This window comes from Cetorhinus maximus, chromosome 10 (assembly GCF_964194155.1).
Source record: "Cetorhinus maximus chromosome 10, sCetMax3.hap1.1, whole genome shotgun sequence".
NCBI lineage: Eukaryota > Metazoa > Chordata > Chondrichthyes > Lamniformes > Cetorhinidae > Cetorhinus > Cetorhinus maximus.
The window spans coordinates 25,203,470-25,229,015 of NC_135888.1; the positions used below are offsets into that span (position 1 = coordinate 25,203,470).

Here is a 25,546-nt window from a genome sequence, read left to right on the forward strand (position 1 = left end):
GGTCACACTGTGCGGCACCAGAGTACAGGTCACACTGTACCGCACCAGAGTACAGGTCACACTGTACGGCGTCAGAGTACAGGTCACACTGTACGGCGTCAGAGTACAGGTCACACTGTACGGCATCAGAGTACAGGTCACACTGTACGGCACCAGAGTATAGGTCACACTGTACGGCGTCAGAGTACAGGTCACACTGTACGGCACCAGAGTACAGGTCACACTGTACGGCACCAGAGTACAGGACACACTGTACGGCGTCAGAGTACAGGTCACACTGTACGGCATCAGAGTACAGGTCACACTGTACGGCACCAGAGTACAGGTCACACTGTACGGCATCAGAGTACAGGTCACACTGTACGGCACCAGAGTACAGGTCACACTGTACGGCGCCAGAGTACAGGTCACACTATACAGTGCTAGAGTACAGGTCACACTGTATGGCGTCAGAGTACAGGTCACACTGTACGGCATCAGAGTACAGGTCACACTGTACGGCACCAGAGTACAGGTCACACTGTACGGCATCAGAGTACAGGTCACACTGTACGGCACCAGAGTACAGGTCACACTGTACGGCGCCAGAGTACAGGTCACACTATACAGTGCTAGAGTACAGGTCACACTGTATGGCGTCAGAGTACAGGTCACACTGTACGGCATCAGAGTACAGGTCACACTGTACGGCGCCAGAGTACAGGTCACACTGTATGGCGCCAGAGTACAGGTCACACTGTATGGCGCCAGAGTACAGGTCACACTGTATGGCGCCAGAGTACAGGTCACACTGTACAGTGCTAGAGTACAGGTCACACTATACAGTTGCAGAGTACAGGTCACACTGTACGATGCCAGAGTACAGGTCACACTGCAATGTTCCAGAGTACAGATCACACTGCACAGTGCCAGAATCCAGGTCACACTGCACACTTCCAGAGTACAGGTCAGTCACACTGTACAGTGCCAGAGTACAGGTCACACTACATAGTTCCAGAGCACAGGTCACACTACATAGTTCCAGTGTACAGGTCACACTGCAATGTTCTAGGGTACAGGTCACACTGCACAGTTCCAGAGTACAGGTCAGTCACACTGTACAGTGCCAGAGTACAGGTCACACTGCACAGTTCCAGAGCACAGGTCACACTACATAGTTCCAGTGTACAGGTCAGTCACACTGTACAGTGCCAGAGTACAGGTCACACTGCACAGTTCCAGAGCACAGGTCACACTACATAGTTCCAGTGTACAGGTCAGACACACTGTACAGTGCCAGAGTACAGGTCACACTGCAATGTTCCAGAATCCAGGTCACACTGCACAGTTCCAGAGTACAGGTCAGTCACACTGTACAGTGCCAGAGTACAGGTCACACTGCACAGTTCCAGAGCACAGGTCACACTACACAATTCCAGTGTACCGGTCACACTGCACAGTTCCAGAGCACAGGTCACACTGCACAGTTCCAGAGCACAGGTCACAGTGCACAGTTCCAGAGCACAGGTCACACTGCACAGTTCCAGAGCACAGGTCACACTGCACAGTTCCAGAGCACAGGTCACACTGCACAGTTCCAGAGCACAGGTCACAGTGCAATGTTCTAGAGCACAGGTCACACTACATAGTTCCCGAGTACAGGTCACACTGTACGATGCCAGAGTACAGGTCACACTGCAATGTTCCAGAGTACAGGTCACACTGTACAGTGCCAGAATGTGGAGCAACCACAATCCCAGGAGTGAGGGATTAATAGAGCCTCTGACCCCTAGTCCTCCCCGCCTCCATCCTTCCCTTGCACTCCCCTCTCCATTCTTCTCCCCTCCCATCTTCCACTCCCACCTCACACTCTCCCCTCCTCCTCACTGCCTGGGCTCTATGTGAGTTGAGTAAGGGTTACACCCACTCTCCCCTCACTCAGGTGAGGAGATTCCGTGCGTGGAGGGCAAAAGTCAATTGTTTTGCTGTAACGTTTAACCAGTATGAGACTCAGTTCCGATCTCTGGGCTGCTTTAAGACTCTGGCAATTTTCCCTGAATCTTTTATCTTTGCTCCCAGTCAGAACAGGCTGGAACTCGCAATCAGTTTAATTACTTCGAGAGTTTTGGAAGAATTCCCACAGATTAATCACTCCCCTCCTAGCAGTAAATGTACAGCATCAAACAGCCTCTACTCACCCTCAAGCCCGGATCACCTACTGGCCCTGGAGGTCCAGGGGGCCCACTGCGCCCAGGGTGACCCTGTAAACAGTAACAGAAAGACAAGTGAGAGATCAGCGGAGATCAAACATCAGGCATTAAACATTTCTCCAAGCGAGGGTGGTCAGGCAGAAATAATAGGGATTGATTATTAGCAAGAGAGGACACTTTAAATACTCTCATTTCAAACAACCAAATCCTGCACGTGTTAGTAATTCGAAAAGAATGCAGTTATAAATACATTCAGAAAAGCACAAAAAACCAAACTGTGTCCTTAGGGTTTCAGAACATGTGACTCACAGATGGTCCTTCAGGGCCCGGAGGCCCTTCAATCAACATTCCCTAGAATGAGCAAAAAAAAACAGAATTAATAACGTCAAACACACACTGTACCAGTAGCTAAATGAGTCAGTAACTCATAAACAGGGAGTAGGCCCAGACAGAGACTACACAACACACAGAGAGAATGGACAGTTTGTAAACATGGGTGATACATTGATGTTAATCCAACTCCCTCACACTGTCACTCAGTAACCCCTCTCCCCCCAGTGCCCTGTGTTACTGACTGTATCTCTACTGATGTTAATCCAGCTCCCTCACACTGTCACTCAGTAACCCCTCTCCCCCAGTGCCCTGTGTTACTGACTGTATCTCTACTGATGTTAATCTAGCTCCCTCACACTGTCACTCAGTAACCCCTCTCCCCCAGTGCCCTGTGTTACTGACTGTATCTCTACTGATGTTAATCTAGCTCCCTCACACTGTCACTCAGTAACCCCTCTCTCCCGGTGCCCTGTGTTACTGACTGTATCTCTACTGATGTTAATCTAGCTCCCTCACACTGTCACTCAGTAACCCCTCTCCCTCCAGTGCCCTGTGTTACTGACTGTATCTCTACTGAATTTAATCCAACTCCCTCACACTGTCACTCAGTAACCCCTCTCCCCCGGTGCCCTGTGTTACTGACTGTATCTCTACTGATGTTAATCTAGCTCCCTCACACTGTCACTCAGTAACCCCTCTCCCTCCAGTGCCCTGTGTTACTGACTGTATCTCTACTGAATTTAATCCAACTCCCTCACACTGTCACTCAGTAACCCCTCTCCCCCGGTGCCCTGTGTTACTGACTGTATCTCTACTGAAGTTAATCCAGCTCCCTCACACTGTCACTCAGTAACCCCTCTCCCCCAGTGCCCTGTGTTACTGACTGTATCTCTACTGAATTTAATCCAGCTCCCTCACACTGTCACTCAGTAACCCCTCTCCCCCCAGTGCCCTGTGTTACTGACTGTATCTCTACTGAAGTTAATCCAGCTCCCTCACACTGTCACTCAGTAACCCCTCTCTCCCCAGTGCCCTGTGTTACTGACTGTATCTCTACTGATGTTAATCCAGCTCCCTCACACTGTCACTTAGTAACCCCTCTCCCCCAGCACCCTGTGTTACTGACTGGGGAGGGGAGGGAGGGGGGCGGTTGGGAGGGGTGTGAGGGGAGCCCAGAACAGGGGGGCACAACCTCAAAATGAGAGCCAGGCCATTCGGGGGTGATGTCAGGAAGCACTTTGTCACACACAGGGGAGTGGAAACCTAGAACTCTCTCCCCAGTTGAAAATTTCAAAACTGAGATTGATTGGATAAAGGGATTAATGGAATCAAAGCAGGTAATTGGAGTTAAGATAAAAATTAGCCATGATCCGATTGAATGGAGAAACAGGCTTGAGGGGCTGAATAACCTCCCTCCAAACCTATATTCCTATGTCCCTGCATTTCTGTCTCTCTGTGTCCTTGTGTTTCTGTCTGTCTGTCTCCCAGTGTCCCTATCTCCCAGTGTCCCTATCTCCCAGTGTCCCTATCTCCCAGTGTCCCTGTCTCCCAGTGTCCCTATCTCCCAGTGTCCCTATCTCCCAGTGTCCCTGTCTCCCAGTGTCCCTATCTCCCAGTGTCCCTATCTTCCTGTGTCCCTATCTCCCAGTGTCCCTGTCTCCCAGTGTCCCTGTCTCCCAGTGTCTCTATCTCCCAGTGTCCCTATCTCCCTGTGTTCCTATCTCCCAGTGTCCCTATCTCCCAGTGTCCCTATCTCCCAGTGTCCCTATCTCCCAGTGTCCCTATCTCCCAGTGTCCCTATCTTCCTGTGTCCCTATCTCCCAGTGTCCCTATCTCCCAGTGTCCCTATCTCCCAGTGTCCCTATCTCCCTGTGTCCCTATCTTCCTGTGTCCCTATCTTCCAGTGTCCCTATCTTCCCGTGTCCCTATCTTCCTGTGTCCCTATCTCCCAGTGTCCCTATCTCCCAGTGTCCCTATCTCCCAGTGTCCCTATCTCCCAGTGTTGCTGTGTCCTTGTGCCCAGTGTTCCTGTCTCCCTGTGTTCTAGTTAAACAGTGAAGGACTGAAAATCACAAACTAAATGGACTTTGTAAGAAGAGAAATCTCTGAATATAATCAGACTACAACTGAGGAGATAATGACTGATAAATTCCCATTCCCGCTATGAAGTGTCCTTTGGGCTGTTTTCAGGGAGTGATGTCAGAGGAGAGACATGTTGGGTAGTTAAAGAAATAAGAAGTCAGTTAGTTATGAGAATTTTGCAGCTTTAAAGATGGTCCTTGAGTTCTCGGGACAAGATCCCACCTGAACCTCCTGGATAACTGGCTCCATTTATATTCCAGGCACAGGGACAGGTTAAAGGTAACAGTTCCCAGCATGCAGCCTCATAGGGGATTCAGAACGGAGGCCGTGTATCCCATGAGGACCATGGACAGTTTAATCGGAAAGTCCTTCAGTCCATGACTCGAGAATTCTGATGCCTTTGTTGTGGTTCCTCTCACAGCTGCATCATAAAGGTGACCAGTTAATCGTCTCATGTACGAGACATTTTACCAGATGTTGTCTTGTGAAACAGTGGACGCTGTTTCTCTCAATCAATCGCAGAATAAAACCTTCCTCATCAATAGATTTTGCTGTGCAGATTTTCCTGTGTCCAGCTGCAGGACAGATTGAATTGACCAGAATTCCACACAGCGTGTGCTGCCAGGGCCCTCTGCAGCTCAGAGCCTGTATGTTCAGGGGTCTCAGCTCCTGCTTTCGGAGGTTGCTATCTGGCGGGGGGTGGGTATTGGGGGTGGAGGGGTGTTTTACAGATATTCAGCTCTCCTGTTGGGTTTTGAATGGAAGGGGGGGGTTTCAGGGAGTGGAGTTGGGAGGGGGTGTGAAAGCCGTGACACTGTGAGCAGAGGCAGAGGCAGAGGCAGTGGTTTTGGTGATACCAGTCAGTGTGACCCCCCTCCTGCCAGCGGTATCTCCCAGTTACTCCATCAAAGTCCTTCCTATTCCTCTCTGCCATATTTGAAGGGATTAAAGAGTAGCTCTGTCCTCTGAGTGTCAAACAGAGTGGGTAAAGACAGAGCAACATGAATTCAGCCCCTTGAACCTTTCAGTTAGATCATGGGTCATCTGTATCTTAACTCCATTTAACCCCCTTGATTCCCTTACCATTAACAAACTTACCCAACAGAATACATCCATCTCAGATTTTGAAATTCTCATCTTTCCCTCTGGTTCTTCTACCAATTCTCTTCAATCTGTGTCTCACTGGTTACTGACCCTCGCGTCAATGGAAACAGTTTCTCCTTATTTACTCTATCCAAACACCTTCATCTACCTGTCAGCTACATTTGAAGAGATGTCACACCAATAGCAGGCAGACGTGTAGCTTTTTGAATGCTATAGCCATCCTATTGGATAGAGCACCAGAGCAGATTTCTGCAGCATCTCTCACTGGCCAGTGCCGGAGCACTGGAACCAGGGGGCTTCCACTGTCAATCTCAGATAGATACCCTGGGTGTGACAGGATCAGGACCAAGTGATGGTAGTGGTGGAGGAGCAGGCGGTAGCTGTTAGCTCATGGCCCAGCTGCATGGCCCTGGGTATCTCCAGACTCCCCCTGCCCACATTTAAAGATTGTGACTGAGCTCTGATGTTATCTCTCCACCGCTCGATGGAACCAGGACTCCACCATGACCCCACAAGACACCAAACCCAGTGGGATCCTTACTCTGGTCACTGGCTGACAGATCTCAGGGCTCCAGTTTAGGGCAGGATGCCAGTGTCCAGTGTGCAGGAGGGTGGAGTGAGAGACGCTGGACAGGACCTTGTTTTCTCATTGTTTTCCAGAACCTTCCAGCCACACATTGATGGGTTCTCAGGCAAAGGTGAGTCTAAAGCTTCCCACAGAATGACACATGGAACCCAGCTAGAGACACAGCCAGAGCAGACTGCTGTATTCACCCAGAATACTCACAGGTTCAATAATGGCCGGTTCACCCTTCTGACCCTTCTCACCCCTTGGACCATTGGCCTAGAGATTACAAAGAAAAGAGAACATGTTAATTTGACTCAACAGAATTTTACTTCCAATTTTAGCAAATTAATGATCTAGAGGATGGATATTAATAGATAGAACAATCAACATGAGATGGTGGGAGAGTGAGGGGGAGGGGAGGGGAGCGAAGGGTGGGGGGGTGAAGGGGAGGGAGAGCGAGGGGGACCAAGGTGTAGGGGAGGGGGTGGGAGAGCGAGGAGAGAGAGAGTGAGGGGATGGAGAGTGAGGGGAGAGCGAGGGGATGGGAGAGTAGGGGAAGGGAGAGGGGCGGGGGAGCAAGGGAGAGGGAGAGCAAGGGAGAGGGAGAGCGAGGGGGAGGGAGCGTGACAGGGAGGGTAAGGGAAGCGAGGAGGAGGGGAGATGGTGAGGGTGAGGGAGAGCAAGGGGGAGGGAGAGAAAGATAGAGGGAGAGTGAGGGGGAAGGAGAATGAGGGGGAGGGAGAGTGAGGGGGAGGGAGAGCGAGGAGAGGGAGAGCAAAGGGTGAGAGAGTGAGGGGGAGGAAGAGCGAGGGGGAGGGAGAGCGAGGGGGAGGGAGAGCGAGGGGGAGGGAGAGCGAGGGGGAGGGAGAGCGAGGGGAGGCAGGCCAAGGAGGAGGGAGAGCGACAGGGAGGGTAAGGGGAGTGGAGGGGAGGGGAGGTGGTGAGGGGAAGGGGGAGTGAGAGTGGGCAGGAGAGAGGGTGTGGAGAACAGGGGTGTGTCAGGGGGCCGAGGTTATAAATTGTAGAGGAAACTAGAAGGGACCACACAGAGTTGCCATTAAAGTCAAAAGTCTTCACAATCTGAAGATCTCACCCTTCCATAGTCCGTATCTGTACGTGCAGGCGAAACTGGACCAACTTCTGATCCACTTTCAGGATCCTCATAATCGTAATAAACTTCATAGTCATCAAAGAATGAGTTGGGATCTTCTTCATTGATTGTTGTTACATTGAACTTGTCTTCAGTTTCCCCTGAAACTGATGTCTCTTCCAAATCCACCTCAGTGTACTCTGGATTTTCTTCCAGTACAGTCTCATTGTGGCTGAACACATCGATGCCAACAGTGTGGGTCTTTGTATGGTATCAGAACACAGGAAAGAGGAAAAATTCACCATTACTGAGCAACATAATGACAACAGAACGATACACTTACAGGGCCAAATAAAGAACAAGGATATAAACTGTAATGGAGATTGTGTTAATCAAACCTTTGCTAGGCTGCAGTAAGCAAGGTGAGGGTGGTGGGGGGTCCTGTATCATCTAACTGCCAATGAAAAGCAAGTGAGCAGAGTGGCACAGTGCCAGGGATTTTAAACTCCTCTCCCCTCCTCCCATTGAGTCGCCATGTTAAACTGTGGGATTTCTAGAATTACCTTAGGCTTGAAAAACAGTAAAAACTGGGAATTAAGAGTACAGGTCCAAACTGTTATTTCCTTCTGTGAGTTAATTCAGACACGATGAGGTTGCATCTATATCCTGTACCAGGGCCACCGCACCCCAATACCCACTCACTGCACATAACTCCATGCTGGAAATGTACACAGATGAAGAAAGGGAGGCAGGCAGATGGGGCAGCACCTCTCAATGCACAATGAGTCAGCAATTTAGCTGTAAAGACTCCAGATCCCATCTGTGCTCTTTCCTGAATCAATGCAGAGAGCAGTTCGAGATCTGGGGAGAGGGATAATCAATCGGGATTCCTGTTCTTGGCCATTATCCAGTGACACCGATTGAAAAGCAAGTGATGTTGGGGACAGTAGGAGGCCATTCAGCCCTTCAAGTCTGTTTCTCCGTTCAATTAAATCACAGCTGATCTGTAATCTTAACTTCATTGACCAGCCTTGATTCCTTAATCCTTAATCCCCTTACCCAACAAGATATCAATCTCAGTGTTGACATTTTCAATTGACCCCCAGTCTCAACAGCTTTTTGGGGGGGGGGGGGGGGGGGGGTGAGAGAGAGTTCCAGGTTTCTACTCCCTTGTATGTGAGGAAGTGCTTCCTGACATTGCCCCTGAATGACCTGGCTCTCATTTTAAGGTTCTGCCCCCTTGTTCTGCACTCCCCCCACAAACTCAACCAGCCCCCACCCCGCCCCCAACCCCGCCAGGGGAAATAGCTTCTCTCTATCAATCCTATCAAATCATCTTACACCCCTTGATTAGATCACCCCTTCATCTTCTATACTCGAGGGAATTCAAGCCTAGTCTGTACAACCTGTCCTCGTAATTAACCCTTTTAACCCCAGTATCATTCTGGTGGATCTGGGCTGCACCCACTCCAAGGCCGTTATCTCCCTCCTGAAGGTGTGCTGTCCCAAGTGGAACCCAGGCACTCTGGATGGGCTCTGAGCAGAGTTCCGTACATCTGTAACTGGACAGTTCAGGCTGAGCATTGAGGTTTCCCGAAGTGAAATCAGCTTCCAGCATCCGTGTTAAAGCTCACGTGGCTGAGGTCCCAGAGAAGGACTGACACCCGTGCAATTCAGACCCCTGGAATAATCAGCACCTTCAGGAGGTCAGGGGAAAAAATTGGGAAACATGGAAATCGGATTGGGGTAATCTCCGGACAGGGCCAGACTTGTGAGCTTCCATCACTGGATCTGAAAAACAAAACATATTTAATACCTGATTGTCCAGCCAATCTCTTCTTGAAGCTACATCATCTTCTTTGTCCAATTTTTCATCTGTGAATGGATAATAATAGTCCTCTCCGTAGATATCATAATAGCTTGACGCTACTGTTGGGTATTCTACAGTCGTGGTTTCTGGGATGGTAACTGTAGTTTCCGCAAACACTTCTTCCTTAGCTTCAGTCTCACTCTCCTATATTGACAGGAAATAGAAACATTATTGCAGCCTCATGAATTCCACCAGTTTTTACTCTATTATCTCTTTGTCCCAGTATCCCAGCGACCCAATATCCCATTATCCCAACATCCCACTATCCCACTACCCCAGCGCCCCAGTGACCCATTATCCCAATATTCCATTATCCCAGCCCCACAATGCCCCAATATCCCAATATCTCAGTATCCCACTATCCCAGTGCCCCCAGTGTCCCTTTATCCCAATATCCCACTATCCCAGCCCCCCACTGTCCCATTACCCTAATATCCCAGTATCCCAGCCCCCCATTGTCCCATTATCCCAATATCAAGTATCCCATTCTCCCAGCACCCCCAGTGTCCCATTATCCCACTATCCCAATGCCCCTAATGTCCCATTATCCCAATATCCCATTATCCCAGTATCTCAGCGCTCCAGTGTCCCATTAGCCCAATATCCCAGTATCCCACTATCCCAGTGCCCTGTGTCCCATTATCCCAATATCCCACTATCCCAGCAGCCCCATTGTTCCAATATCCCAGTATCCCACTATCTCAGCACCCCCAGTGTCCCATTATCCCAATATCCCAGTATCCCACTTTCCCAGCACCCCAGTGTCCTAATATCCCAATATCCCAGTATCCCACTATCCCAGCACCCCCAATGTCCCATTATCCCAATATCCCAGCACCCCCAGTGTCCCATTATCCCAATATCCCACTATCCCAGTATCCCAGCAGCCCCAATGTTCCATTATCCCACTATCCCAGCACCCAGCATGTCCCATTATCTCAATATCACACTATCCCAGCTCCCTGATGTCCCATTATCCCAATATCCCAGTCCCCCAATGTCCCATTATCCCAATATCCCAGTATCACACTATACCAGCACCCCCAGTGTCCCATTATCCCAATATCCCACTATCCCAGCCCCCCAATGTCCCATTAGCCCAATATCCCAGTATCCCACCATATCAGCACCCCCAGTGTCCCATTATCCCAATATCCCAGTATCCCACTATCCCAGTGCCCCAGTGTCCCATTTTCGCTCCAGCATTCCATGTTTACCTGGTGATCTGGCACTTCAGTGATTGGTCCTGTGATCTGTTCTCCATATTCCGGAATTGTTTCAGTGGGGGCTTCCTTATAATCATCTGGGAATTCTTCATAATAAGGATATTCATAATAATAACTCTCTTCCAAATTCTGTGAAGAAAACATTAACCACTTAAGCACAGCTCGAGGAGGTGGGAGATCAGGCACTTCCTCGATCAGTAGGCGACAAACAATTTCCAAAAATATGGGGGAACAGAAGGGGAAGGGGGCTATGGGAGGTGGTGGTGTAGGGAGGTGGATAGGATGAAGGATATGGGGCTGGTAGATGAGGGGAGAAGAAGGCAGGAGAAGGATGGGGAGAGGGTTGGTGTGGAGGAGTAGAGGGAAAGGGGTAGGTAAGGGAATGAAACTGGGGAAGATGGGGAGAAGGGAAGGGTACTGGGGCTGGAGAGGGGGTAAGGGGAGGAAACTGGGGGAAGGGTACTGGGCGAGGGCAGGAGGCCAGCTGACGCCTGTGGAGTAAGGAGGAGTGAGTCTTCTCCATCCAGTGCCACAGAAAACACAATGGGCAGAATTTTCTGCCTGCCGGGCGGGCGGGTGGGCCCGACCCAATCTCCGGCGGGCGGGAAGTCGATCCCTGCCGGAGAAGCGGGCCCCGCCGCCATTTTAAGTGGGCGGGCCAATTAAGGCCCACCCAGCGTGACGCCCGGCGGGAAGCGCTATGCTCTTCCTGTGCGGGTGGGGGGGCGGGGGGGGGGAAATTCCCCAAATGCGAGAGTGCACATCTCCCTGAGGCTAAGTGCTGCCTCAGGGAGATCGCTGAAAGCTGTTCAAACATTAAAAATAGAAAAATAAAAAAATCCTTAACATGTCCCCCTCATGTGACAATGTCACACGAGATGGGACATGTTAATAAATTTCACTAAAACGTTATTAAAGTTTTTTAAACCCCACATGAAACCTCATCCCGCCGGTGGATGAGGTTTCATGTTTTTTCTATTCCCCGCCGGGGCTCCTGGCGGTGGATGGGCAGGTCCTTCAATTGTTTTAATGACCCTGTCAATGTCCTCGATTGGCCATTGACAGGTCGGCGGGCCCGCAGCTGATTTGGCTGTGCCCCCTCCTTCCTGAAAATTTAAATGGGGCGGGATGAGGTCAGGGGTTCCCCCCCACCCGACATCATCCTGCGTCATTTTGCGCGTCGGCGAGCAGGCCCCACCCCCCGCTCGCCAACGGCAAAATTCAGCCCAATGGTACTGAGGCCTTTTCTTCCCTGAGGCCCCTTTAAGGAGCTGTAAGGCCCGGAAGTCGCAGTCCCAAGGTATTGCAAGCTCCCAACTGGGGCACTCGAGGAAAACATTTGGGAGTCAGAGTCGGAAACAAGGCCTGAACTCAATTCAGAAAATAAGCCACGGCCAATTTAACCAGGCACAGACATACAAACATCGGCCCTGCTAAACCGCTATTAATGTTCTCATTTTAAAACAGGCCCAAGAGGTTACGTTTAAGCCCAAAGTCTTGAGCAAAAATCCACTTAAGGCCTCTTGGTATATTTGAGGCTCATGTTCTTTCACAGGAGATCCACAGAGACTAAGGAATGATCCTAAAGGAATGATCCTAAATATTTACACAAAGCGTTTTGAAAAGCTGCCCTCTCTCTGTAAACATTGGGAGACAGAAGGCCTCAGGCTAATGGAATGTAACGATTACATGTGGCAGGATCACAGGGAGTTCAGTTCCTTCTCTCCCTCTCTCGGAGAGCCACGTGCGGACAGGCAGTAAGGTGTAAGCAAGCTGCTGGAGCTCAGTGTCACAAAGAGACCCTCATTAATTTAAACAACCTTCCCCCACTCCCCTCCCCCCACTAGGTTACTAACTCTCCAGCTCTGTCCTGGAACCCCGCACAATGGATTCATTTCCAGGACATTGCAGGGAGTAAAAGCAAAATCACAGGGCTGCTGAAGTAAAATAGGCGTGTTTATTATTTAATTTTCTTTATATATTTTCCTTTATTAATTCGGAGATTGAAATCACACTGATTTGCAGTGTTAAACTCACAATGCAATTTGAGTGCACATCCTGAGCTGTTGATGGGTGAATGGAAGGCTGCCTGTGCCAAATGGGACCATGGCAACTAGATCCACTCCTGACACATACCCCCACACACAAATACCCCACACACAAATACCCCACACACTAATACCCCACACACTAATACCCCACACACAAATACCCCACACACAAATACCCCACACACTAATACCCCACACACAAATACCCCACACACAAATACCCCACACACAAATACCCCACACACTAATACCCCACACACTAATACCCCACACACTAATACCCCACACACTAATACCCCACACACTAATACCCCACACACAAATACCCCCCACACAAATACCCCCCACACTAATACCCCACACACTAATACCCCACACACTAATACCCCACACACAAATACCCCACACACTAATACCCCACACATTAATACCCCACACACAAATACCCCACACACTAATACCCCACACACAAATACCCCACACACAAATACCCCACACACTAATACCCCACACACTAATACCCCACACACTAATACCCACACACTAATACCCCACACACAAACACCCCACACACAAACACCCCACACACAAACACCCCACACACAAACACCCCACACACTAATACCCCACACACTAATACCCCACACACTAATACCCCACACACAAATACCCCACACACAAATACCCCACACACTAATACCCCACAAATAAACACCCCACACACTAATACCCCACACACTAATACCCCACACACTAATACCCCACACACAAATACCCCCACACAAATACCCCCCACACTAATACCCCACACACTAATACCCCACACACTAATACCCCACACACAAATACCCCACACACTAATACCCCACACATTAATACCCCACACACAAATACCCCACACACTAATACCCCACACACTAATACCCCACACACAAATACCCCCCACACAAATACCCCACACACTAATACCCCACACACTAATACCCCACACACTAATACCCACACACTAATACCCCACACACTAATACCCCACACACAAACACCCCACACACAAACACCCCACACACAAACACCCCACACACTAATACCCCACACACTAATACCCCACACACAAATACCCCACACACAAATACCCCACACACAAATACCCCACACACTAATACCCCACAAATAAACACCCCACACACTAATACCCCACACACTAATACCCCACACACTAATACCCCACACACAAATACCCCACACACAAATACCCCACACACAAATACCCCACACACAAATACCCCACAAATAAACACTCCACACACAAATACCCCCACACACAAATACCCCACACACAAATACCCCACACACAAATACCCCACACACAAATACCCCACACACAAATACCCCACACACTAATACCCCACACACAAATACCCCACACACAAATACCCCACACACAAATACCCCACAAATAAACACTCCACACACAAATACCCCCACACACAAATACCCCACACACAAACACCCCACACACAAATACCCCACACACTAATACCCCACACACTAATACCCCACACACAAATACCCCACACACAAATACCCCACACACTAATACCTCACACACTAATACCCCACACACAAACACCCCACAAAGAAACATCCCACACACAAATACCCCACACACAAACACCCCACACACAAACACCCCACACACTAATACCCCACAAATAAACACTCTACACACAAATACCCCCCACATAAATACCCCACACATAAATACCCCACACACAAATACCCCATAAATAAACACTCCACACACAAACACCCCACACACAAATACCCCACAAATAAACACTCTACACACAAACACCCCACACACAAATACCCCACAAATAAACACTCCACACACAAACACCCCACACACAAATACCCCACAAATAAACACTCCATACACAAACACCCCACACACAAATACCCCACAAATAAACACTCCACACACAAACACCCCACACACAAATACCCCCACAAATAAACACTCCACACACAAATACCCCCCACACAAATACCCCACACAAAAATACCCCACACAAAAATACCCCACACAAAAATACTCCACACATAAACACCCTATACACAAATATCCGATGCATAAATACCCCACACACACATACCCACACATCCCCATCCCCACACACACATACCCATCACATGACCATCAATCCATACCCCCACCCCACACATTTCAAATTTACAAATCCCAAATAATGATGTTGGATTCCTTCCTTGTGCTTCCGCGCTGCAGCCCAGGGTGTGTGTGTGTGGGTGTCATTCGAGGGGGGACAGGATGGGGGAAATTTGCAGGAGCCATTGACTGACCATGGATAGGATTTTGCGAATATAGTACACAGGGCCAAGAGTTGGAAACAATTGTGTCTCAGTCCCAGGCAGAACTACACCTCCACAACCCCAACCCACAGTCATGTTAAGCAGGGCAGCCAAGGTGATAAGGGATTGGCCTGGAGTCTCCTGGAATTGGAGATTTATTTCCTGACTATGGCTGTAAACAACCAGGAGGATGCACACAAGGAACATCACAAATAGTCCAGTGACTTTTTCATTTTCTTTGAATGGTTTTCATTCTAAATTTAAAAACATAGCAATTGGGGAAAATTGGATGAATTTGACTCAGTCAAACAGCCTATCAGGTAAGAGTGAGTCTCGCTCTCTCCCTAACTGGCCATGGACCAAAGGTGAGGAGGGCTGTGAGCAACCAATGGCAGGAGTGTGGGGACTCCCCCACATTTCCCCCATCCTGATGACATAGCCTGCTGGGATAGGGCCAAGGGTGAATTGGTGACCCCACAATGTGGTCGCTCGGGACGATGGGATTGTGAGTCTGCTCAGGCACTGTGGCACCAGAAGACCAAATGCGAGGTCCATCACAAACTGCTGAAAGAAAGAACTTACGTCATAGTCATCAAGGCTGGGATCCTGAGACTGTGGTGAGTCGGGTAGGGGATTATCACAGTCAGGGCTGTAATGTTCACAGTAATCATAAGCTGCTCTGTGGTCAGGTACGATCAGGAGTTGCTGGATGTCACCCTGTAACAAGGACAAAAATTATGTCAGTGACAACGGACCAGAAAACAAAGTGGCCTGGCAAACATGGACTAGGCCTCAAATATTAACAATATTAATATTATTATATTAACAATATTCCTTTCATTACAGCATTCCCATTATTTTCTATACAGTATTTTAAATGCAGATTTCCAGCATAGAATCTTACAGCACAGGACGAGGCCATTCAGCCCATTGCGCCTGTGCCGGCCCTTTGACAGGTCTATCCAATTAATCTCACTCCCCCTGCTCTTTCCCCACAGTCCTGTACGTTTCTCCTTTTCCAGCATTTCTCCAATTCCCTTTTGAAAGTTATTATTGAATCTGCTTTCACCGCCCTTTCAGGCAGCACCTTCCAGATCACAACAACCTCACTGTGTAAAAAAAAATTCTAAACTCCCCTCTGCTTCTTTTACCGATTCTCTTCAATCTGTGTCCCTCTGGTTACCGACCCTCCTGCCGCTGGAAGCCTCAATCCAATCAGCTCACATCCAATCAGCTCTCAGTGTGTAGGCAAGTGCAGCGGCCATTTTACAGACAGCAAGATGGTATAAACAGCGATCAGATCAATACTGTCGTCAGTTAATCTGAAGATGTTTGAGATCCTGGATCTCCGCATTCCTCCAATTTTGACCTCTTGAGCATCCCCGAGTTCCATTGCTTCACTATTGGTGGCCGTGCCTTCAGCTGCCTGGGCCCTAAGCTATGGAATTGCCCCCCCTAAACTTCTCTGCCCCTCTCTCTTCCTTTAACTAGCCTTGGGAGGCGGTGGCGTAGTGGCATTGTCACTCAACTGGTAATCTGGAAACCCAGGGGTAATAATGCTCTGGGGACCTGAGTTTGAATCCCCCCATTTGAATCCAATAAAAATCTGGAATTAAAAGTCTAATGATGACTGTGAAACCATCGCCGATTGTCATAAAAACCCAACTACTTCACTAATGCCCTTTAGGGAAGGAAATCCGCTGTCCTTACCTGGTCTGGCCTACATATGACTCCAGATCCATAGCAATGTGGTTGACTCTTAAATGCCCTCTGAACAAGGGCAATTAGGGATAAGCAATAAATGCCGGTCTAGCCAGTGATGCCCACATCTCATGAATGAACAAAAAAAAGACCCTCTTTTGGCCACCTGCCCTCATACCCCCTGACGTGCCTCAGTGTCAAACGTTCGTCCGATTTATGCCCCTGAGATGTCCCTTAGGAATATCCTGTTTTGTTAAAGGTGCCATATCAATGCTGGTTGTTGTAGAATGGCCAGGACACCAGGAGAATAGCTTCAGGCGACCCTGAATCAGAGATAGATTGGGTCCTGCTTTTGGGGATTTAGGGTCCAGTCCATTCACAGGACAGCATTAATGAAGAGAATTTACTATCAATATTAGTGAGTGATGAGAATTCAGAGCTGCTCCAATCTCAGAGGAACAAGATCCTTCCCACATTCAAAATCTTCTCTAAACCCCAGCCTTTCAAACACACTTTCTCCCCGAGATCACAGAATGACAGAATTTTAATGGCACAGAAGGAGGCCATTCAACCCATCGTGTCTGCACTGACTCTCCAAACGAGCATTATGACCTAGTGCCATTGCCCTGCTTTTTCCCCGTACCCCTGCACATTGTTTCTATTCAAATAATCATCTAGTGTCCTCTTGAATGCCTCGATTGAACCTGCCTCCACCACACTCCCAGGCAGGACATTCCAGACCTGAACTACTGGTCGTGTGAAAAAGCTTTTTCTCACGTCACATTTGCTTCTTTTGCAAATCACTTTAAATCTGTGTCCTCTCGTTCTTGATCCTTTCATGAGTGGGAACAGCTTCTCCCTATCTGCTCTGTCCAGCCCTGTCATGATTTTGAACATCCCTATCAAATCTCCTCTTAGCCTTCTTCTCTCCAAGGAGAACAGTCCCAACCTCTCCAATCTATCCTCATAGCTGAAGTTTCTCATCCCTGGAACCATTCTTGTAAACCTCTTCTGCACTCTCTCCAATGCGTTCACATCCTTCCTATAATGTGGCGCCGAGAACTATACACAATATTCCAGCTGAGGTCTAACGAGTATCTTATATAAATTCAGCATAACCTCCTTGTTCTCGTACTCAATGCCCACATTAATAAAGCCCAGGATACTATATGCTTTATTAACTGCTCTCTCCACCTGTCCTGCCACCTTCAATGATCTATGCACGTGTACACCCATGTCCCTCTGCATCCCGTTTTAGAATTGTACCCCTTATTTCATATTGTTTCTCCATGTTCTTCCTACCAAAATGCATCACCTCACACTTCTCCGCATTGAACTTCATCTGCCACCTATCTGCCCACTCCACCGACTTGTCTATGTCCTTTTGATGTTCTACACTGTCCTCCTCACAGTTCACAACACTCTCAAGTTTCATATCATCCGCAAACTTTGAAATTATCCCCTGCACACCAAGATCTAGATTATTTATAGGAAAAGCAAGGATCCCAATACCGACCCCTGGGGAACTCCACTACAAACCTTCCTCCAGCCTGAAAAATATCCATTAATCATTACTCGCTGTTTCCTATCACTTAGCCAATTTTGTATCCACGTTGCTACTGCCCCTTTTATTCCATGAACTATAACTTTTCCCACAATTCTGTTATGTGGCACTGTATCAAATGCCTTTTGAAAGTCCATGTAACCTCATCAACAGCATCACCCTCATTAACCCTCTCTATTACCTCTTCAAAAAACTCCAGCAAGTTTCCCTTAAGAAATCCATGCTGGTTCTTCCTAATCAACCCATATTTTTCCATGTGACTGCTAATTCTATCCCAAATAATTGTTTCTAGAAGCTTCTCCACTACTGAAGTTAAACTGACTGCTCTAATTGCTGGGCTTATACTTACAACCTTTTTAGAACAAGGGTGTATTGTTTGCAATTCTCCAGTCCTCTGACACCTCTCCTGAGTCTAGGAAAGACTGAAAGATTATGGCCAGTGCCCCTGCAATTTCTACTCTCACTTCCTTCAATATCCTTGGATGCATCTCATCTGGTCCCGGTGCCTTGTCAACTTTAAACACTGACAGTCTATTCAACACTTCCTCCTTGTCAATTTTGAACCCTTCTGGTGACAGAGTTTCCCCATTTGTCACCATGGCCTGGATAGCATCTACCTCCTTGGTAAAGATGGATGCAAAATATTCGTTTAATATCTCAGCCATGGCCCCATCGTCCATGTGTAAATTTCCTTTTAGGTCCCTAATTGGCCCCACTCCTCCTTTTACCATCCCTTTACTATTTATATGTCTATAGAAGACTGGGATTCCCCTTTATATTGGCTGCCAGTCTTTTCTCATAATCCCTTTTCGCTTCTCTAATATGCTTTTTCACCTCCCCTCTGAACCTTCTGTATTCCTCTTGGTTCTCAATTGTATTTTCTACCTGACACCTGTCATAAGCACACTTCTTCTTCTTTATCTTAATTTCTATCTCCTTTTTCATCCAGGGAGCTCTGGATTTGTTTGCCCTATCTTTCCCTTTTGAGGGAATGTACCTTGACTGTGCCCGAACCAATTCTTTTTTGAAGGTAGCCCATTGTTCAGCGACAGTTTTTCCTGCCAATCCTTCTTTCCAGTCTATCTGGCCCAGCTCCGTTCTTGCCCCATTGAAGTCAGCTCTTATCCAGTTAATTATTCTTACTCTGGATTGCCTATTGTCCTTTTCTATCATCATCCTAAACCTTATGATACAATGATCACTGTCTCTTAAATGTGCCCCCATTGACACTTGATCTACTTGGCCCACCTCATTTCCAAGAACCAGGTTCAAGAGTGCCTCTTTTCTTGTTGGATTGGACACATACTGCTGTAGAAAATTCTCCTGAATACAATCTAGGAACACTTGTCCCTTCTCTGCCCTTATACTATCACTATCCCACTATATATTCGGGTAATTAAAGCCCCCCATTATAACTACTCTATAATGCTAGCATCTCTCTGTAATTTCTCTGCAGATTTGTTCTTCTACATCCTTCTCACTAGTTGGCAGTCTATAGACTACACCGAGCAATGTAATTGCACCCTTTTTGTTCCTTAGCTCGAGCCAAATTGATTCTGTCCTTAAACCCTCTGGGACATCCTCTTTCTCCAGCACTGCAATGCTCTTCTTAACCAATATCGCCACCCCTCCCCCTTTTCTTCCTGCCCGATCTTTCCTGGACACCTTGTTCCCAGGAATATTTAACACCCAGTCCTGCCCTTCCTTCAGCCAGATCCCTGTTATCACCACAACATCATAGCCCTAACAGCACTGTGGGTGTACCTACACCACACAGACTGCAGCGGTTCAAGAAGGCAGCTCACCACCAGCTTCTCAAGGGCAACTAGGGACGGGCAATAAATGCTGGCCCAGCCAGCGCAGCCCACATCCCATCGATGAATAAAAAAAACATGGCACTCTGCGCCTGTACCTCAGCAATCTTATTTACCATGCTCCGCGCATTCACTCACATGCAGTATCACCCTGATTTAGACTTCATGGCCAGAATTTTATGGTCCCGTCACAGAGAGGACAGGGCTGTAAAATTTGGGGAGTCGTCCTAAACTCTCCTGACTTCGACAAGGCCGTAAGCTCCCACTGGCGTAAAATTCCACCCCATTACTTTCTCCCTTACTCTGACTCCACCAGTTAACTTACTATTCTCTATTCTAGTGCTATCCGTCTCTCCCAGTATTTTGTGCACCTTGGTATTACTTTCTAATACTCTCTCCTGGTTCCCACACCCCTGCTGAGTTAGTTTAAACTCTCCCCGTCAGCACCAGCAAAATGCCCCGACACTCAGTCCCAGCTCTGTTCAGGTGCAACCCTTCCTGCTTGTACAGGTGCCATCTCCCCCAGAGCCAGTCCCAGTGTCCCAGGAATCTAAAGCCCTCCCTCCTGCACCATCTTTCCAGCCACACATTCATCTGCCTTATCCTCCTATTTCTGTACTCACTGGCACGTGGCATTGGGGGTAATCCGGAGATTACTACTTTTGAGGTCCTGCTTGCTAATTTTCTACCTAGCTCCCTAAATTCCGATTGCTGGACCACATCCCCCTTCCTACCTAAGGACCAATGTAGACCACGACCTCTGGCTGTTCACCCTCCCCCAGAAGAATGTCCTGCAGCCACTTGGTGGCATCCTTGACCCTGGCACCAGGGAGGCAACATCCTGGAGTCACATCTACGGCTGCAGAAACGCCTGTCTGTTCCCCTAAATAACGAACCCCCATCACTGTTGCTCTTCCTTTCTGCTCCCTCTCCTCCTGTACAGTCGAGCTGCTCGTGTTGCCACAAACTTGGGTCTGACTGCACTCCTCTGAGGAACCAATGCCCTCACCAGCACCCAAAACGGAAAACCAATTAGCGAGCAGGACCACAGGGGACTCCTGCACCACCTGCCTGGTTCTCTTGGACTGCCTGGCGGTCACCCATTCCCTTCTGCCTGCATGCTCCTAGCCTGCAGTGTAACCACCTCTCTGAACATGCTATCCACAAAGCTCTCACCCTCGCGGATGCACCACAGAGACTCCAGCTGCCGCTCAAGCTCCGAGGCCCGGAGCTCAAATATTTGCAGCTGGCAGCACTTCCTGCACATGTGGTCTTCCAGGTCACCAGTGGTGGCCATGACTTCCCACATATTACAGGATATACATTCCACACAACTGAGCTGCCCTGCCATGTCTTAACTTTGCTTCCCTTACATTAACTTTATTTTACTTTGGTTTACTTATATTACTTTATTTTACTGGCCCTGACTTTCCCTTATTCCTAGTGTTTCTTACTCAAAACCAAGTAGCTACTTCTTTAAAAATAATACGCTTTTCTAACTTACAGCTATTTGAAGACACTCCCTAATAGCAGTTTCTCACCAACCAATGAACTTACAGTTTTCCTGTGATGTCACTGTTTGATATTTTTTCAAACTCAGCTCCGAAGGTGAGGTTTACACCCAGGTCTGTTTCTGCTCAGCTGCTCCGGTTCCCAACTGAGAATGATCCCGATGTTTACCACACTTCTTTGCCCTGCGCACCAAATTCCCGCGTCAACCTAATTCGCTACTCGGTCTCCGTCTCACTCTGGAGTATTCGCCTGTCTCCACGCGCGCCCTTCACTGACTACACTAACAATCACTTTCCCAACAAACACAGAGAAGTAGCCGGGTGTTTGCTGGCATTCTGTACACACATTCTGAGTAGATGCTGGAGAGCAGCCTTGCCCAGTCCCTTTGGAAGCCAGTGGGTAGCACACGTCTCTGAAGGTCATGGATTCAAATCCCACTCAAGGAAATGAGGCCCAGATTTTTGCTCCCAGGTCAGGTTGAAAGAATTCCTGGCTTTGTGAACCCAACCTTTAAAAATGGCTGCCCAGGAGTTGAATTTTAAGTCCGGGTTGGGGGGTGGGGTGGGTTAGAAGTTGGGCGGGTGACCCTGTGAAGGATGCTGAGTGTGGAGGTGGGCTGGGCAGTAGGCCTGCCTCAGGGCTCTGGCCCTGTGTCCAACGTTTAAATCTATACATTCCGGGTTTCACACTCCTTGCCAACCAAAATCCCACGACAGTGGTGCCAACTGGTGATTTAAATGACCAACTGCCTGCGTGCTGTCCCCAGGAAATTGGGAAGTGCTGCGTTAGGGGGCAGGACCTGTGATGTTTGGGCAGTTCTGCAATTTACGTCACAACAGAGAGGCAAAAACCTGGGCCTGAAGCACAAAATCTAGGCTGACACTCCCAGTGAATTAGTGAGGGAACTGTCAGAGGGTCAGTACTGAGGGAGTGCTGCAGTCGGAGGGTCAGTACTGAGGGAGTGCTGCACTGTCGGAGGGTCAGTACTGACGGAGTGCCGCACTGTTGGAGGGTCAGTACTGAGGGAGCGCCGTGCTGTCAGAGGGTCAGTACTGACAGAGTGCCGCGCTGTCGGAGGGTCAGTACTGCGGGAGCACCGCACTGTCAGAGGGTCAGTACTGAGGGAGCGCCGCACTGTCAGAGAGTCAGTACTGAGGGAGCACCGCACTGTTGGAGGGTCAGTACTGCGGGAGCACCGCACTGTCAGAGAGTCAGTACTGAGGGAGCACCGCACTGTCAGAGGGTCAGTACTGAGGGAGTGCTGCATTGTCAGAGAGTCAGTACTGAGGGAGTGCTGCACTGTCAGAGAGTCAGTCCTGAGGGAGCACCGCACTGTTGGAGGGTCAGTACTGCGGGAGCACCGCACTGTCAGAGAGTCAGTACTGAGGGAGCACCGCACTGTCAGAGGGTCAGTACTGAGGGAGTGCTGCATTGTCAGAGAGTCAGTACTGAGGGAGTGCTGCACTGTCAGAGAGTCAGTACTGAGGGAGTGCTGCACTGTCAGAGAGTCAGTACTGAGGGAGTGCTGCACTGTCAGAGAGTCAGTCCTGAGGGAGTGCTGCATTGTCAGAGGGTCAGTCCTGAAGGAGTGCCGCACTGTCAGAGGGTCAGTCCTGAGGGAGTGCTGCACTGTCAGAGGGTCAGTCCTGAGAGAGTGCCGCACTGTCAGAGGGTCAGTCCTGAGGGAGCGCTGCACTGAATGCTGATGTAAATAGATTGCATTGATATTCCCTCTTTAAGGAACTCTGCTCCATGTTAAACAACTGAATCTCTGTCCTTCCCCCAGCTAAACTGTCCTGTCCTCCCCACCTCCTGTTTGTTGTCAACAATTTGCTTTTCCCCAGTCCATCTAAGTGAGACCCCCCATGTGGAGAGAGACATGGCTGTGAGCCTCAGACACAATGATGTCGTGCAGCTGCCGCTCAAAGCCTTTCATTTCGAAAACCTGAAAGGCAGCTGTGATCGGAGAGCAAACTGATCTGAGAAATGCAGTAACAGCTGCAGCCACAGTCAAAACAAGGAGAGAAATTCCACCTGTGCCAACATGTGTCACCTTCTCTCTGTTTTAATCAAAATCAGTCAGACCAAAACTTCCTGTTTGTGCTCCTCCCAATCTCCAAATCTTCCAACTTGCACACTCTCCCTCCCCGAAACCACATCGCCAATCAATTCTCACTGTCACTCAGCATCATGGCTGGGTGTGGGGTGTTGGAGTGTTGAGTGCTGAGAGTTGATTGTTGAGGGGTGAGGTGTGAGTACTGGATGCTGAATGGTGAGGGTTGAGTGTTTGGGGTTGTGTATTGAGGGTTGAGTGATTCAGGCAGGTAGGGTAGTGAGCATAGGGTGGCTAACATTGGTACAGACTGGCATCATGTCATTGTGACTCAGTAATGAAAAGGGGGTTGTTAAATATTCAGCCTTTTCAAGAATCCTTTCCAAAGGATTGAGTATTTAATAATCATTTAACTTCATGTTATTTATCGCGTGAAGATATATCAGAACATGTGAAACCAAATGGATTCCATAAACCAGACAAAGCAGCAACAACTGAGGAAAAGATGGAGAGAGAGGGAGACAGGCAGAGAGCGCAAGAGAGAGGGAGAGCGAGAGATAAAGAACGAGAGAGAGGGAGAGCAAGAGGGAGAGAAAGAGGGAAGGGGAAGAGAGAGAGAAATTTGGAGAGGAGTGAAACAGGAAACTGCAGTGGTAGAAAAAGAAGAAGAGGGGTAGATTGGAAAAATGTGTGAAGAGAGGGAGAGTGAATGGTGAGCACAGAGAGAGAGGATGGGGAGAGGAAGAATGAACAGGCACAAGGAGAGTGAGAGAGAGAGGGGAGAAAGGGAAAGTGAGAAAGAATGAAAGGTGAAGAGAAGGGTGGAGGGAGAAGCAGAATGAGGGAGAGGAAGACAAAGTGAAGTGAAAAATAGCTCAATAATTCACAAAAGTCACAAATGTATTTCCTTGGTGTGGAATCAGATGCAGTGTAACATTGTACAAAAACCAGCTGCAATAGGATTGAATTAAAACCAAACGCCATTTAAAATGGACACACATCCAAACTCAGTCACACCCCAGAAACCAGGTGGAACAACAGATTCTGACTCTGCGGACAAGGAGCAGCACACACGGCCAGCACCTAACTTCAATTCATCATCGCAAACCTTTCTGAAAGGTGCTTCCTTCAAAAATACTCATTGCTCACAGGGAGTCAGGTGGAGCACTGTGTTGGAAAGCTAATAAAAACAGAAAATGCCGGAAATACTTAGCAGGTCGGGCAGCTTCTGTGGAGAGAGAAACAGAGGCCGGGGTTTTCTGGTCTCTTCCGTGAGATGAATCGTCGCGGACAGGATGGAAAATTTGACAGACCAACCAAAGGCCCATTAACTTTGGGCAGGAGTTTCTGGTCCCATGGAGGGCCGGACCGGAAAATTCCGGCCAGAGGTAACGTTTCAGACCTGTGACCTTTCCTCAGACTGGGGAAAGTTAGAATTGGAATAGGTTTTGAACGAGCGAAAGGGGGAGGGGTGTGGGGAAGAACAAAAGGGAAGGTCTGTGATAGGAGAGGGTCAATGACAAAACGATTGGTGGTGCAAGGCCAAAGGGACAAAGGAAGAAATAAAAGATGTTTCTAGAGGAGGTGTGAATGGCAGGATCAGGAATCGCTGATAAGAGAGAAACAAGAGTGAATGAAACAAGCCAGCAAAGAAACACAAAACAATATGGAGACAGAGGTCAGGGACTAAAACTGTTGATCTCTGCGTTGAGTTTAGAACGCTGCAGAGTGCCGAGATGAAAGATGAGGTGCTGTTCCTCGAGCTTGTGTTGAGCTCCATTGGAACACTGCAGCAGGTTGAGGACAGAAAGGTCAAAGTGGGAGCAAGGTGGAGAATTCAAATGACAAGCGACAGGAAGCTCAGGGTCACGTTTGCGGACTGAACGGAGGTGTTCCACAAAGCAGTCACCCAGTCCGCCTTTCATCTCCCCATTGTAGAGGAGACCACGTTGTGAGCAGTGAATACCGTATACTAAACTGAAAGAAGTACAAGTAAATCAGTGTTTCACTTGGGAAGGA

The 25,546-nt window shown here is 48.6% G+C and overlaps 1 protein-coding gene across 2 annotated transcripts in view; it reads right to left on the reverse strand.

The window, feature by feature from the left end:
- col5a1 (procollagen, type V, alpha 1) overlaps positions 1–25,546 on the reverse strand; it is a 357,252-nt gene that overhangs the window by 206,445 nt on the left and 125,261 nt on the right. For both annotated transcript variants that reach the window (XM_078550223.1, XM_078550222.1), the window contains exons 5-11: positions 15,466–15,600; positions 10,454–10,591; positions 9,183–9,380; positions 7,370–7,627; positions 6,496–6,552; positions 2,499–2,540; positions 2,178–2,240 (exon numbers count right to left, since the gene is read on the reverse strand). In XM_078550223.1, coding sequence (XP_078406349.1) covers positions 2,178–2,240; positions 2,499–2,540; positions 6,496–6,552; positions 7,370–7,627; positions 9,183–9,380; positions 10,454–10,591; positions 15,466–15,600 — 891 coding nt within the window. The remainder of the gene's footprint in view (positions 1–2,177; positions 2,241–2,498; positions 2,541–6,495; positions 6,553–7,369; positions 7,628–9,182; positions 9,381–10,453; positions 10,592–15,465; positions 15,601–25,546) is intronic.